Source organism: Emydura macquarii, unplaced genomic scaffold (assembly GCF_026122565.2).
Source record: "Emydura macquarii macquarii isolate MOO-44397 ecotype Brisbane River unplaced genomic scaffold, CSIRO-AGI_Emac_v2 contig_2768, whole genome shotgun sequence".
Lineage (NCBI taxonomy): Eukaryota > Metazoa > Chordata > Testudines > Chelidae > Emydura > Emydura macquarii.
The window spans coordinates 32,022,536-32,037,465 of record NW_027132905.1 but is presented as its reverse complement, the minus strand read 5'-3'; the positions used below and the strand labels follow the sequence as shown (position 1 = coordinate 32,037,465).

Sequence of the window (14,930 nt, the reverse complement as noted above, 5' to 3'; positions counted from 1 at the left end):
TCTGCACGTGTGATCAGCAGCTTTAATGGTTTCAGCTTGTCTATTTACAGTGCAGATAAACACCAAAGCTGGCCCCCAGCAGCTGGGCTGCATGCTGCCCTGGTCCCAGCTGACACTACGACACTACGACACACAGCAATGTAACTATGGGGGATGCTGCTTCAAGCTGGCTAAGCGCCAGAGCCAGGCTTGGGCCCCTTCTTCCTAGCTAGGCTGGGAAGGGCAGGCTGCCGTGGTCTGCACTGAGCCTCTGCCCCTCTGCTACAGGGCTGGGTGAAAGCCATTTCCCCAGCCAAGTTCTTCCATGTGGTCTGCCCCTGCCAGGGCGCCCCACAGCCGAACTCTCCCAGGCAGCTCCCATCTGCTTGTTGGGCAGCAGCGTTGCAATGAGTGACTCGAGAACAGGAGATGGTACCGTTGGTTGTGCTGTCCTCGGCTGCAGAACCAGCTCTGCCAGTCCTTGGCTGGTATTGGTCTGGGTCAGGCCCCTGCCAGAGGTGTGAGCTGTCTGCCTCAGCATGCTCTGTGGGGCCTCACGCACACAGACCCTGCCTGAGCTGCCCCAGGTGTCTTGCTCTGCATTGCACTTAGCTCTCCAAGCAGGAGATGTGCTCCTGACATGCCTGGGCTTGGCCTTTTGGGGGTACTGCCTCATGCCCAACTCCCACAGCAGGCACTAGGCAGGGCGAGAAGCCTTGCCTGTGCCCAGCATTGGCCACACTAACCCTGCTATGTCCCCTTTGCACTCACCAGGTGTTTCCGAGGGGGGTGCCTGGCGCTGGGCTGATGGAGATGAGGTTAGTCTTGAAATGGCAGAGGGGCGGAGTGGGCACAGCGGTTCCTCCAGGGCCGCTCCAGAACCTCAGAATCCCAAGTGACTCAGAAGCACTGGGCCCTGGTCACCCCTTGGGTGGGCGTCTTTAAAGCACCAAGGCTGCGAGGTAGAGCTGGGACCGTCTTTGCCAGGCTGGAGCCTGGGCTCTATGGCTGAGACTGTCCCTCAAGCACTGGGGGGAAGCACAGGGTGGAGCCTGTCAAAGTGTCATGGCTGGGCTCTCCCTGGCCTGTGCCCTGCAGCCTGGCTCACCGACCTGGCATCCTCCCCAGTCGGATGGTGGAAGTGGGATTATCTGTACAGCAGCCGGGGCACCCAGCACACTAACACCAGGCTTATGAGGCTGGTGGTTTCCTACCAGCGTCAGTTTGGATGGGGGAGCTGAGGGCCAAATGTGGGGTGCTGAGCTGCTGCTGACCCCCAGGTGCTGGGCAGTGCACTCAGGCTGCGGGAGGGCTGGTGGTGGGTTGGGGGCTGGGAGCCTCAGGTGACTATTGTGGATGGGTAGGAGTCTGGTGCCAAGTACAGTCATTGAAGTGGTGCATCCGTGTGGCGCTCTGGCCATGCCAAGCGCAGTTGAGCTCTTCTGGGCCAGGGCTCACCTCTACCATTCCCACGTGGGCGCTGCTGGCTCCTTGCCCTAAGCCTCTCTTGGCTGGCTGCGTCCCTGCTTGGCAGGCCTCGCTCGGCAGAGAGGAGCTGCGAGAGGAGAGAATGAACAGAACCATATCGAGCATCCGCTCCTCCCCGCAGCTGCCAGCTCGGCACAGCCACTGGCCCTTCACAAGCTGGAGCCTGCGGTTCTGCTGCTCTGGCTGGCGCTGGTTAAAGCTGTCACCTGAGAAACCACAAGAGGCAGGACTGGCCAGGGCCTAGCTCTGGGGTGAGTGGGGAGCCCCCAGCATAGGGTTGCCAACTTTCCAACTTCTGAAAACTGGATCCTCCCCCTGCTCCCTCCTCTTCCCCTTCGCTGGATCCTCCAGCCCTCCCCACCCGCCAGCTGGGCTCCTTCTGCTCCCTGGCTGGGAGCTGCAGCCTGACACAAACTGCCTGCCCACGAGATGCAGGTAGGAGGCGGCCTCGGCTGAGCAGGGGCTGGTGGAAGTTGATGACCCTGCTCCTCCCCTGCCCCGCCTGTGCTAACCGGACTTTTGGTGTCCGGTCAGTATTTCTGACTGGACACTGGACAGGTCCCTTTAAAACCAGACACCTGACATGGCAACCCTAGGGGGTTCCTGGCCTTTGCCAGATGGCTGCTTCCTAATCCTGGATTCATGCCCTCCCCAACCTTGGCAATCGCTGCCACCTCAAGGTAGTGAAATTCCTGCCTCCTGTTGGTGCTGGGCCAGGTGCGTTAGCTGTGAGGCCCAACTATGGCACCCTTCATCTAGGCGCTTGTCTTGCCCTTCAGTTGGTAGGGCAGCTGCTCTATCACAGAGGACGGGTGAGCAAAGCTGGGCTAGGGTCTGGCCCTTGCTGACCCATTTCAGGGCACCCCTCCTCCCCCCAGGCAGTGCACTTCGAGCATGTTGACGCTTTTCCGTGGAGGCCTAGATCCCACCAAGTTGCTGTAGTTCAGAAGCAGGACCTTGTAGCTCCCAGGCCTGCTTTTCACGGTGCAAACACCAGTACCGCTGCTGGCTCCACCAAAAACCTGTGGGTAGGGGCTAGGGGAAGTCCCAAGGGCATAGCACGCACACACAGGAGGGATAGGAATCCGCGGGTGTGGCGTGCCTGCAGTCGGAGGTAATCTCTGGAGGCAGGGATGGAAGAGAACAGGACCAATGGAGAACATAAGGGGAAGGGCCAGCAGGCACAGTGACCCAGATCCTGAGCAGTGTCTAGGCTCCTGCATTGAAAGGATGTCCCCATGAAGTGGGGTCTCCAGGTGAGGGAGGTTCCTGTCTGCTCAGTAATTTCATTTAGGCTTGACCGACCCCATGCTGGCATTCCCCAGTGCTTGCTCTCTCCCTTGCCCTGCCACGCACAGGCAGACTGGGATCCCGTGCAGAAGCCTGTCAGATGGCTATGGGTGGGTGGATGCTATGGGAATGGTGAGGAAGGTGACTGACAATGTGAAGGCAGAGAAGCTCCTCATCTGCCTCTGCAGTCTTAGCCCAAAACATACACACCCCCACTGTGCCCACCAAGCCGCCCATTCTTGTTCAGGGCACCCCGCTGCTGGGCCTGGCCTGAGTCGCTGAGCTCATGGGTCCCTTCTGCCCTGATCTTATGGGTTCAGATGCCTCAACTGCAAGGAGACAGGAATGTTAAAGGGACAAGGACCCACAGCCCACTGCTGGCAACTTGCTGGCCTTCAACTGCACTGATTCCTCTGTCTCTATAATGCACTTCTCTATTGGCTTCCAGCCAGAGGGATCCCAGGATCTTTGGTTATGGCTTCCTCCCCTCCCCAGCACTTCACCTGCCACCAGAGGCGTAGCCAGACTGATTTTTTGGTGGGGCCTGTGGTTGATTTTTTGGCAGGGCAGGTGGGCACAAGCCTTGTGGCACAAGTAAAACAGAAGCTGATAAAAACGCGGGATGAATTGCTTAAAATCTGATTGGGTGGGCCGGCTTTCAAAGAACTGCAGCTGCCTCTGGAGTGGAACACAGCAGCCTAGCACGGGCAGGGGAGAATGTTGTGTCTGGCTGAAAATGCAGCGGCAAGTCTAGAGAGACAGAATGTAACTATGCAAGACGGAAGCCAGCCAGCAACTGAAGCTGATTTTCCTACACCTCAGAAAAGTACAAGGGCTTTATCTTGGCTTTATACCAGCCCATTATAGCTACCCTAGGGCACAGGGGTCAATGCAGCCTGAGGGAGGTGTGTGCCCACTGAGGCCATGTCTATACTGACGGTGGCAAATTTGCCGCCGCCAGATCGATCTTTCTGGATCGATTGAGCAGTCAGTGTAGACCTGGTCAATCGATCAGGAAGTCGACACTGGTAAACCACCCCCTCAAGTAGCGTAGCGCTGCGTCGACGGGAACAGCAGCGCAGTGTAGACAGCGCGCAAAAGGGAAGCAGCGCAGTCAACGTGAGTTACGCATGCTACTCTGCATAGTTTGCGTAACTCCTGTCGACTGCTGCCAAATCACCAGGTGAGTATGGACCAGGGATGAGTCATCAATTCCATTTCTTGCAGCACCTGGGAATTCCTTAGCTGTCTCTTACTCAGATATTTGCAGGCTCGTGCCTGTTAGCTTGTGACATCAGTGAGAATCACAACCTGAGACAGTGTTGCTGCCAGTCAGAGTTAAATCCCTTCTCCCTGACACGTGTCCACACACACACACACACACACACACACTCTCCCACTCTCTCCCTCTCTCTCTCTCTGCTTTGGTTCCTGCTGTCTTTAGCTGGAAAGTGGCACTTACGTCATACAGTCACTCCTGGGTCCTGCACCGCAGAGCTGTGCTCCTGAGGGAGAGGAAGAAAGAAGCATGAGAGACAAAAACACAGAGAGGTTTGTGGCTCGCTCGTCAAAGCGGCAGTGTGTGGGGGAGGTGCTGCAGGTCAGACTGGGGTGCACTGGGAGAGCTACACAGGGACCCCTAGCTGGGAACAGGGTTTGTCAAGATTCAGGTGCAGTGGTGGAGCTGCATGAGGCCTGGTGTGATAAATTTGCCCACAAATTTACAAGCTCAACTGTGACCAGTGAGTGAAAGTGCATAAAGGGTCGCACTGACCCATAACAATGAATGTTGATGGGAAGTGGTGCCAAAGTGAGACACAAAAAAACCTAAGTAATTCCCAACAAAGAGGCTTCCTGCTATAACTCAAGCACTGTGCTAGGATCATGCCTGTTAAACAAGAGGCATGTGGGATTGGAAATCAATTAACCAAAGTTGGTGTGTCAGAAATTAGGCCTAACTAGTGACCAAAATAAGGAGGAGACGGGCTATTCCACCCACAACTCTGCTTTGAGGTTCTCACAAGAGCAGACTTTGGTGGGGGAAAAGGAAGAAGCTGTTTGACAACTTTAGCAAAGCTTCTGATACAGTCTCCCACAGTATTCTTGCCAGCAAGTTACAGAAGTATGGGTTAGGTGAATGGACTATAAGGTGAGCAGAAAGTTGGCTAGATCATCGGGCTCAATGGGTAGTGATCAATTGCTCGATGTCTAGTTGACAGCGAGTATCAAGCAGAGAGCCCCAGGGGTTGGTCCAGGGCTGGTTTTATTCAACATCTTCATTAATGATCTGAAAGATGGTGGCTTGCACCCTCTGCAAGTTTGCAGATGATGCTAAGCTGTGGCAGTGGTAGATACGTTGGAGGGCAGGGATAGGATACAGAGTGACCTAGACAAATTAGAGGATTGGGCCAAAAGAAATCTGATGAGGTTCAACAAGGACAAGTGCAGAGTCGATCACTTAGGACGGAAGAATCCCATGCTCAGCTACAGACTGGGGACCGACAGGCTAGGCAGGAGTTCTGCAGAAAAGGACCCGTGAGTTACAGTGGACAAGAAGCTGGATATGAGGCAACAGTGTGCCTTTATTGCCAAAAAGATTAACGGCATACTGGGCTGCATTAGTAGGAGCATTGCCAACAGATCGAGGGAAGTAGTTATGCACTATTTGGCACTAGTAAGACCACATTTGGAGCATTGTGTCCAGTTCCACCCCCCCCCCACACACACACTACAGGAAGGATGTGGACAAATGGAGAGAGTCCAGCAAAGGGCAACAAAAATGATTAGGGGGCTGGAGCACATGACTTCTGAGGAGCAGCTGAGGGAACTAGGTTTGTTTAGCCTGCAGAAGAGAAGAATGAGGGGGGATTTGATGGCAGTCTTTAACTACCTGAAAGGGGGTTCCAGGGAGGATGGAGCTAGGCTGTTCTCAATGGTAGTAGATGACAGAACAAGGAGCAATGGTCTCAAGTGGGGGAGGTCTAGGTTGGATATTAGGAAAAAGTTTTTCCTCAAGGAGGGTGGTGAAGCACTGGAATGGGTTACCTAAGGAGGTGGTAAAATCTCGCTCCTTAGAGGTTTTTAAGGCGCGGCTTGACAAACCCCTGGCTGGGATGATTTAGTTGGGGTTGGTCCTGCTTTGAGCAGGTGGTTGGACTAGTTGATGTCCTGAGGGCCCTTCCAACCCTAATTGTCTGTGATTCTATAACTGCTGGCTGGGAGGACAGGAAAGGAGCCACCATCTCAAAATCTCCTGGGACACTGGGCTCGACCCTAATGCTGCTGGGCATTTGTCCTGCCTAGACTGGACCAGCGAGAGCAACCCTCATGACATCACCACCTCCACCAGCTAAATCCTAGCCACCATCTGGGACGTGAGACTTTGTCACTCACACACACTTCGTGGGTCCTTTTCCTTCCGCACCTTATTTCTTCACTTTCCTCTCTCTCTATTCGCCATCTGGTTAATAAAAGTCTAGCTCGATCAGCCAAGCCTGTATATTTTGCAATGCTGCTGAGAAGCTGCAACCAGAAAGAAGCAGCTAAAAACAATGCTCTAAACAGCCTGATACTGGCAAGAGTGCCAAGTCTCAGAGAGGCTGATCAGACTGTGCAATGGGCCTGTGTTTCTCCAGCAGTGAGGTTGCAAATGAAAGTCAACACCAGAGCCAGAAACTGCATTTTCCTGTCTTTGCTGTTTGCCTCTCCCCTGCAGTGTGTGTCTGTGTGACAGAATACACCCCTGTGTTCACACACTATTGTACTAATCTTTGCAAGGTATTCTTTTACAACTCATAATTTGCTGGTCAGTATTGTCCTGGTAAAATATGTGTGGCAACATTGCATGTGATATTATAAGATTTCCCTGTGTGATGTTATTAACACACATTCCAACCACACAGCTCTGCTTCATTTGCATCTAAGCAATAAATAGAGTCATCAAGAAGAAAGGGAAGACAAAGGAAGTTCAAAAAGGTGAAAAAAGCAGCAGGGAACATCCTTCCACATAGACGCTTTGGCTCCTGGTTCTCATCTGGAAAATGTTTTTCAAGAGGGGGACTAAATCTATAAAAAGAAGGGATAGTAACCTCAAGGGTTTCTCCCCCTGCCTATCACATTCACTGCTTCTGAGGAGAAAAAGGAAGCAGCTGATGAACTCTAGGGAAGAGGTTGTGACCTAAGGTGTTTGGTTGGTAAGACTGCTAACAGCATGTGGTGAGAAAACTTTGCTTTGAATCGAATGTAGGTAGTTAAGTGAGGCATCAATAAGCATTATATCTTTATTTTTCTTGTAACCATTGCTGACTTTTATGCCTCATCACTTGTATTCACTTAAAATCTCTCTCTTTGTAGTTGTTAAATTTGTTTTATTGTTTTATCTAATCCAGCATACTCAAGATGAAGTGTCTGGGTAACTCCATTTGGGGTCACAAGATATGTGCATATTATTCCCTTAAAGGAATAACAGACTGATTATAGTTGCACTGTCCAGGAGAGGGCTGGGCAGTACAGGACATGTTTCTGGGGAAAAATCTGGGCCCGGGAGTGTGTTGGGGTCACCCTGTGTAATCGTTAAGGCTGGCTGCTTGCAGCACACACAGACATAGCTGACAGTGACTGACAAGCTGGAGGCTGCAAGGCAGTGTAAAGGGCATCCCAAGTTAGAGGCAGGGGTGACCCTGCTACTCATTGGCCTGGATTGTGCCCTGCTATGGCGATTTGTCTCGTCCTGTTTTTTAGAAATGGGATTGGACTTTAACAATGCCAGCTCCAGCCCATCTCGACGGACTTCTTCTCTTGGCCCCCAAAAGGACAGTTATTCCCATTTTAAAAGACGGCCACATGGGGGGAGTTTCCTTCTAGTCTCCAGCTAACAGGGAAGAGAACAAGGGACATGGTTAAAATGACAGTCTTACTTAACGCTCTCCATTTCAGCTGCTTTAGCTGTTTTCCTTCATTGCCGTCTCTCCACTAGACGGTTAACAGCCTGTTTAATGTTCGTCACGGCACGAAGCAGGCTGAGGTCTCTGGGTGGCAAACCCGAACCCTGGTTTAACCCTGTTTAGTGCTGGACAGTGACTGGGTCACGTTAACCCCTTTGACTCTTTGGGCCCATGTATTCCATTGAAATGACTTTGCATGAGCACTGCCCTGGTTGCGGGAGACTGTCGGTCAAGGTGAGGAGCAAATGAAGCAAGGAGCAAGGTGACAAATGAACAATAGTGCTTCAACCATCCCAACAATCTTCCATCAGAAAATCTCAAAGGGCTTTACAAAGAGCAGCTAATGATTCCTCCCAGCACCCGGGTGAGATCAATAAGGGAGTGTGAAGTCACAGCAGCGACATCACCATTGGTTTGGAGAGAGTTTCTAGCTTTGACTCAAGCTCCTTGTCAGTGGCTCCTGGGTCGACACTGTGCGCGCTGTGCTTACCCGTGGCGAAGCACCGGGGGACGTGGCACACTGAGTGGGAGCCACGTGACTGAAAATTAGTGCCAGGCATTGAAAAGCCATTCAGATATTGGCCCTATTTGAAAAATGGCTTGGGCTAACGTTCGCAAATTCATCTCACACATATGCCCCGGGGGGCCTAGCACAGAGGTCAAGGTGAATAGCCTCATACGGTGTCTAATCTGCATAGGGTCATAGTCACCTCTCTGCAGGAAATGCTGCAGGTTTGCACCCATTGATTTTCCTTTGTTATTCCCTGAGGTCTGCAGGCGCTCCAGGCCATTTGCACAGAGGCACTGTGCCTCTGTGCTGCTTCCCAGCTTAATGGGCACCTCCTGCCAGAGCCCCATGCACCAGCAGTTTCCTAAGGAGGCAGGGTTCACACAGGAGTATGGGACAGTGGGTGAGTTAAGCTGATGGGGTCAGCAATAATCTATCTGCGAAAGGCATAGGAGTGCAGAAAGCACCCCTCCCTCCTGGCCCCAGATCCCCTCTCACCCCTGACTCTGGAGTCCCCCTAAAGTGGCTCCTGTGGGGTATAAAGAGGAGAAGTGATGCGGTAGACAGGGTACTCCACCCTTCCATGTGCCCTAGGGGGTATGGTCCTTAGTTATTTCCTCATGGTGATATCAGCTTTGTAGACACCTTGAGCTTGGTGGTTGCTGCTGGATGGCATCACAGCCCAGTAGTACCACCAGGGAAGCTGTAGAGATACGCTTGTAGAAAATTGTGATTTAGAGATGCTCCCTAGTATGGGACAGTGTTGTGTGAATTGGGAGATGTGCCCTACATCAGCTCTAACATGGCTGCTCCCAGCTGCACTCCTCTGAGTCACTCCCATTGTGTTATTAAAGTTCTATTCCTTCCTCATTCAATAGTTTGTTCTTAAGGAGCCCTCAAGATCATTACATGGTGTCAGTAGTGGTGAATGAGTTTGGAAACTACAAGGATATGGAGGAGAACTCCTGTTTCTGCAACTGAAAGCACAGACAAACAAAGGGCATACCTGAAAGCACAGACAAACAGCCTTCAGCGAGTAAGTGAAAGCACAACTCTAAGAATGGATGTTTTACAGCCTCCTTCCAGTCTGCAAATGTCAGGCAATGTTGCAGGAAACTGGATAAAGTTTAAGCAGCGATTTCTTTTGTATTTGTCTGCCATTGGGGCACAAGACAAAGATGCAAACCTAAAATCATCTAGATTTTTACATGTTGCTGGGGAGGCGGCACTGAATGTATATAATAATTTTGAGTTTGAGGAAGCTGAAACCAAGAAGTTAAATATAATACTGACTAAATACATGCCAAAAATGAATATCACTTTTGTGAGACATAGATTTTTTTACATGCATGCAAAAACCAGATGACACTATAGAGCAATATGTCACAGAATTAAGGAAACTCAGTTAAAACCTGTAACTTTGGTGGCTTGACAGAGTCTCTGATCACAAACAGACTCATTTGCGGCATAGAAACAATGTGTTAAGAAAGAGATTGCTCCAGGAGAGGGAGTTAATTTTGAACAAAGCTCTCCAAGTATGCAGAGCCAAGGAAACAGTAAAAACACAAGTAAAACAGCTGAATTCACCAGAAGGGGGCATCCATGCACTAAGGAAAGCAGCATATAGCCAGAGTGTCTCAAATCACAATGTGGAACCAATCCCTGCTAAAGAGAAGACTGAGTCTAGACAATTATGTGGCAAGTGTGGATCACGGCATGGCCCCAGTGTTTTGCCTATGAGAAACTCTGTCATAACTGCAGGAATCGTAATCATTTTGCAAACTGCTGCAGATCCCAAAGGCAGAAGAGTCAAGTGCTTTTAGTTACTGACAATGTGACTTAGGAGTTTTTTGTAGATGTACTGGGATCAAGCAAGCCTGGTGAGAGGGACTGGATACTGCCTCTGACAGTGAATGGAACAGTCATTCCACTGAAACTGGACACAGGAGCTCAGGTCAATATTCTATCTTCATGAGATTATGAGAGACTGAAAATAAGACCTCAAATGGGACCAACAAACTTAAAAGAAACTGGTTATTCTGGAACAAATATACCAGTGCAGGGGCAATGCTTTGCTAGCGTTAACCATTAAAAACACCATATACAGGCTCCTTTTCATTGTAGTGCCACAGGTGGTGACACCAATTTTGAGCCTTGCTGCATGTGAGAAACTCAATCTGGTAAAAAGGGTGCAAGACTGTACTGCACCTGGCTATGAGGCAGTCTTTCAGGAATATCAGACCTGTTCCAGGGATTGGGTTGCTTGCAGGATGAACATACAATCCAGATAAACAAACAGGTCCCTCCAGTTATTCATCTGTGTAGAAAGGTGCCATTTGCACTCCAGGATAAACTCAAGGCTGAGCTGGGAAAGATGGAAGCAATGCACGTAATACAAAAAGTAGAGGAACCAGCAGAATGGGTGAGCTCCCTAGTATTGTGGAAAAAAGCACCAGCCAGCTACACATGTGTTTAGATCCCAGAGACCTCAACAAGGCTTTACAAAGAGAACATTTCAAACTACCAACCAGAGAAGAGATTATGGCTCAGATTGCAAATGCTTCATATTTCAGTAAATTGGATGCATCCTCAGAGTTTTGGCAACTACAATTAATGGAGGAAAGCTCAAAATTATGCACATTTAATACTGCATTCAGAAGATACAGATTTTTATGCTTACCCTTCAATATAGCTTCAGCCCCAGAGGTGTACCACAAAATCATACACATGAGCTATGAACATATTAGCAGTGTGGACACCTCCATGAACAACATCATCATCTGGGGCTCAACAAAAGAGGAGCATGATAGTGCTGGATGCAGCTAGAGCTGCAAACCACAAACTAAATAGGGACAAATGTGTCTTAGAAGTTAGAGAACTGACTTTTGTAGAAGACATTATTTCCCATGAAGGTGTAAAACCTGATAAGAGGAAGATTTTAGCCATTGAAATGATGCCATGTCCCCCGTCAAAGAAAGATGTCCAATGATTCCTGGTAATGGTTAATTATCTTGGAAAATTCAGACCCAATCTTTCTGCTAAAGCAGCGGCATTGAGATAACTCTTAGAGGACAAAAATGGATGGTGTTGGGGTGCTAAACATGAGGAATTACGGGGAGGGCTAAAACAACACCTGATTCAAGAACCAGTATTGACGTTCTATGCACCAGGAAGGCCTATTAAGATTTCAGTGGTTGCATCACAGTCTGGGTTGGGTGCAGTGATTTTACAGAAGCATGAGGATTGCTGGCAACTAGTGGCATATGCATCCAAATCATTGACTGATGCAGAAACTAGAAATGCACAAATTGAGAAGGAGCTTTTAGGAATCTTGTTTGCCTGTGAGAGATTCAGTCAGTATATTTATGGACAGACAGTGGAAGTTGAAACAGACCACAAGCCCCTGATTCCATTATTTAGCAAACCGCTAAATGACTGTACCTTAAGGATTCAAAGAATGATGATAAAGTTGCAAAGGCCTGGTAAATTTATATTCGCAGCAGATGCACTTTCCAGAGCTGTGGCACCCACGGCACCCAAGAAGATAGTAGAGACAGAGGTGTCAGCCTACATAGATATGATTATGAGGTCGATTCCCACAGCTAACAGGAGACTGCAACAAATAAAAGAGGAGATGGAGAAAGATGAATTGTTGGGGATTCTTAAAGAAGTGATAATTAAAAGGTGGCCTGAATAAATAAGCAGTTGCTGTCTAAGTATAAGAGACTATTGGAACTGCAGACATGAAAGGACTGTGATAGATGGGGCGATTTTCAAGGGCAGTAAGGTCATAATTCTGCTGAGCCTCTGAAAAGAAATGCTACAGAAGATCCACGAGGGTCATTTAGGAACTGAGAAGTGCAAATAATGAACATGAGAGGGGCTATATTTGCTGCGGATCAATCACGACATCACTAATGTGATAAGAAACTGCTTTTCATGCTTGAAGTACAAGCCATGCCAACAGGCAGAGTCACTGAGACCCCATCCAGTTCCACAAAGGCCTTATGAGAAGGTTGGCACTGATTTACCTGGCATTCAAAGGATTACTTAATAGTCACTGATTATTACTCTCTGCATCCAGAAATTTGCATACTGCACGGTAGTAATAGTAAGTCGGTGATAGCTGGCATGAAAGGAATTTTTTCTAGATGAGGTCTTTAGTGATAATGGACCACAATTTTTCAGCACAGAGTTTAGGCAATTTACCTCGGATTGGGATTTTCATCATGAAACCTCCAGTCCAAATTACCTCCAATCAAATCAACTGGTGGAAAGATCTATACAGACGGTAAAGAACCTGATGAAAAAGACTTTTGACAGTGGGGGTGATATAGACTCATGGACTCTAAGGTCAGTAGGGACCAATAAGATCATCTAGTCTGACCTCCTGCACAATGCAAGCCACAGAACCCCACCCACACATGTAATAAACCACTAACCTATGACTGAGTTATTAAAGTCCTCAAATCATAGTTTAAAGATTTTAAGGTACAGAAAATCCATCAGCAAGTGAATCATGCCCCACAGAGGAAGGTGAAAAAACCCCACAGCCTTTGCCAATCTGCCCTGGGGGAAAATTCCTTCCTGGCCCCAAATATGGCGATCAATTAAACCCTGAGCATGTGGGCAAGACTCACCAGCCAGACACCCAAGAAAGAATTCTCTGTAATAACTCAGAACCTACCCCATCAAATGTCCCATCACAGGCCATTGGCATATCTACCACCAGTACTCAAAGCCAAACTAGGCTGTCCCATCATACCATCCCATCTATAAATTTATCAAGTTCAGTTTTGAAGCCAGCTAGGTTTTTTGCCTCCACTGCTCCCCTTGGAAGTCTATTCCAGATCTTCACTCCTCTGATGGTTAGAAACCTGCATCTAATTTCAAGTCCAAACTTCCTGATGGCCAGTTTATATCCATTAGTTCTTGTGTCCACATTGGCGCTGAACATAAATAATTCCTCTCCCTCCCTGGTATTTATTCCTCTGATATATTTATCGAGAGCAATCATATCTCCCCTCAACCTTCTTTTGGTTAGGCTAAACAAGCCAAGTTCTTTGAGTCTCCTCTCAGAAGGCAGGTTTTCCATTCCGCAGATCATCCTAGTTGCCCTTCTCTGCACCTGTTCCAGTTTGAATTCATCTTTCTTAAACATGGGGGACCAGAACTGCACATGTATTCCAGATGAGGTCTCATCAGAACCTTGTATAACGGTACTAACACCTTCCTATCTCTACTGGAAATACCTCATCTGATGCATCCTAGGACCACATTAGCTTTTTTCACGGCCACAGCACCTTGGCAGCTCATAGTCATCCTGTGATCAACCAATACACCCGGGTCCTTCTCCTCCTCTGTCACTTCCAACTGATGCGTCCCCAGCTTATAGCAAAAATTCTTTAGTCCCTAAATCCATGAGCTTGCACTTTCCACTATTAAATTTCATCCTATTTCTATTACTCCAGTTTACAAGATCATCCAGATCTTCCTGTTTGATATCCTGATCCTTCTCTATATTGGCAATGCCTCCCAACTTTGTGTCATCCACAAACTTTATTAGCACATTCCCACTTTTGTGCCAAGGTCAGTAATAAAAAGGTTAAATAAGATTCGTCCCAATACCAATCCCTGAGGAACTCCACTAATAACCTCCCTCCAGCCTGACAGTTCACCTTTCAGTATGACCCATTGTAGTCTCCCCTTTAACCAGTTCCTTATTCACCTTTCAATTTTCATATTAATCCCCATCTTTTCCAATTTAACTAATAATGCCTTACTGAAATCTAGGTAAATTAGATCCACTGCATTTCCTTCGTCTAAAAAATCTGTTATCTTCTCAAAAAAGGAGATCATGTCGGTCTGGCATGATCTACCTTTGTAAAGCCATGTTGTATTTTATCCCAATTACTGTTAACCTTGATGTCCTTAACTACTTTCTCTTTCAAACTTTTTTTCCAAGACCTTGCATATTTTTTTCCAAGACCTTGCATGTGAACCAGAGGGAACTATACAAGCCTGCAACTCCACATTTCTTCCAGAAACCTGATGTATATGGACTTTTAATCATTTATATCTGTGATTTACTTTAACCCTTTAACATTTCTCTCATGGTTTATTTCTTTCTTTTTACAATAAACCTTTGGTTTGGTTACTAAAGGATTGGCTGACAGCGTGGTATTTTAGGTAAGATCCAAACTTATATTGAACTGGTACTGTGGGCATTTGTGAACTGGCTTCTTGATATCCAGTGTGGGGAAATCAGAAGCAGTTCGTGGCTGGTTGGGAAGCCTGACTTCAGTGTCACCCACCAGCGCAGTGAGAATCTGCTCTCCTTTTGCAGCCTGCCCTGACCTTGGCATTATCATTTGGCTACCCTGGGCACAGACGGGTCACACTTATCATTAGCCTCATTAAAAACGGAGGCAAAGTATTTGATTAGATATTTGGCCATGCCTAGATTATCCTTAACCTCCACCCCATCCTCAGTGCTTAGTGGCCCCACTTCTTCTTTCTCTGTTTTCTTCCTATTTATATGGCTATAGAACCTTTTACTATTGGTTTTAATTCCCTTTGCAAAGTCCAACTCTACTTGGCTTTTGGCCTTTCTCACTTTATCTCTACATGTTCTGACTTCCAAGAGGCAGCTTTCCTTGCTGATCCCTCCCATCTTTCACTCCTTGTAGGCTTTCTGCTTTCTCTTAATCACCTGTCTGAGA

The 14,930-nt window shown here is 48.2% G+C and overlaps 1 protein-coding gene across 2 annotated transcripts in view; it reads right to left on the bottom strand.

Annotated features, from left to right (window-relative positions):
• Nucleotides 1-7: 7 nt before the first annotated feature.
• The window catches only part of RELL2 (RELT like 2), a 40,510-nt gene continuing 25,587 nt past the window's right edge, over nucleotides 8-14,930 (bottom strand). For both annotated transcript variants that reach the window (XM_067566957.1, XM_067566956.1), the window contains exons 7-8: nucleotides 4,220-4,262; nucleotides 8-1,534 (exon numbers count right to left, since the gene is read on the bottom strand). In XM_067566957.1, the coding sequence (XP_067423058.1) occupies nucleotides 4,221-4,262 (42 nt within the window). In that variant the 3' untranslated portion in view covers nucleotides 8-1,534; nucleotide 4,220. The remainder of the gene's footprint in view (nucleotides 1,535-4,219; nucleotides 4,263-14,930) is intronic.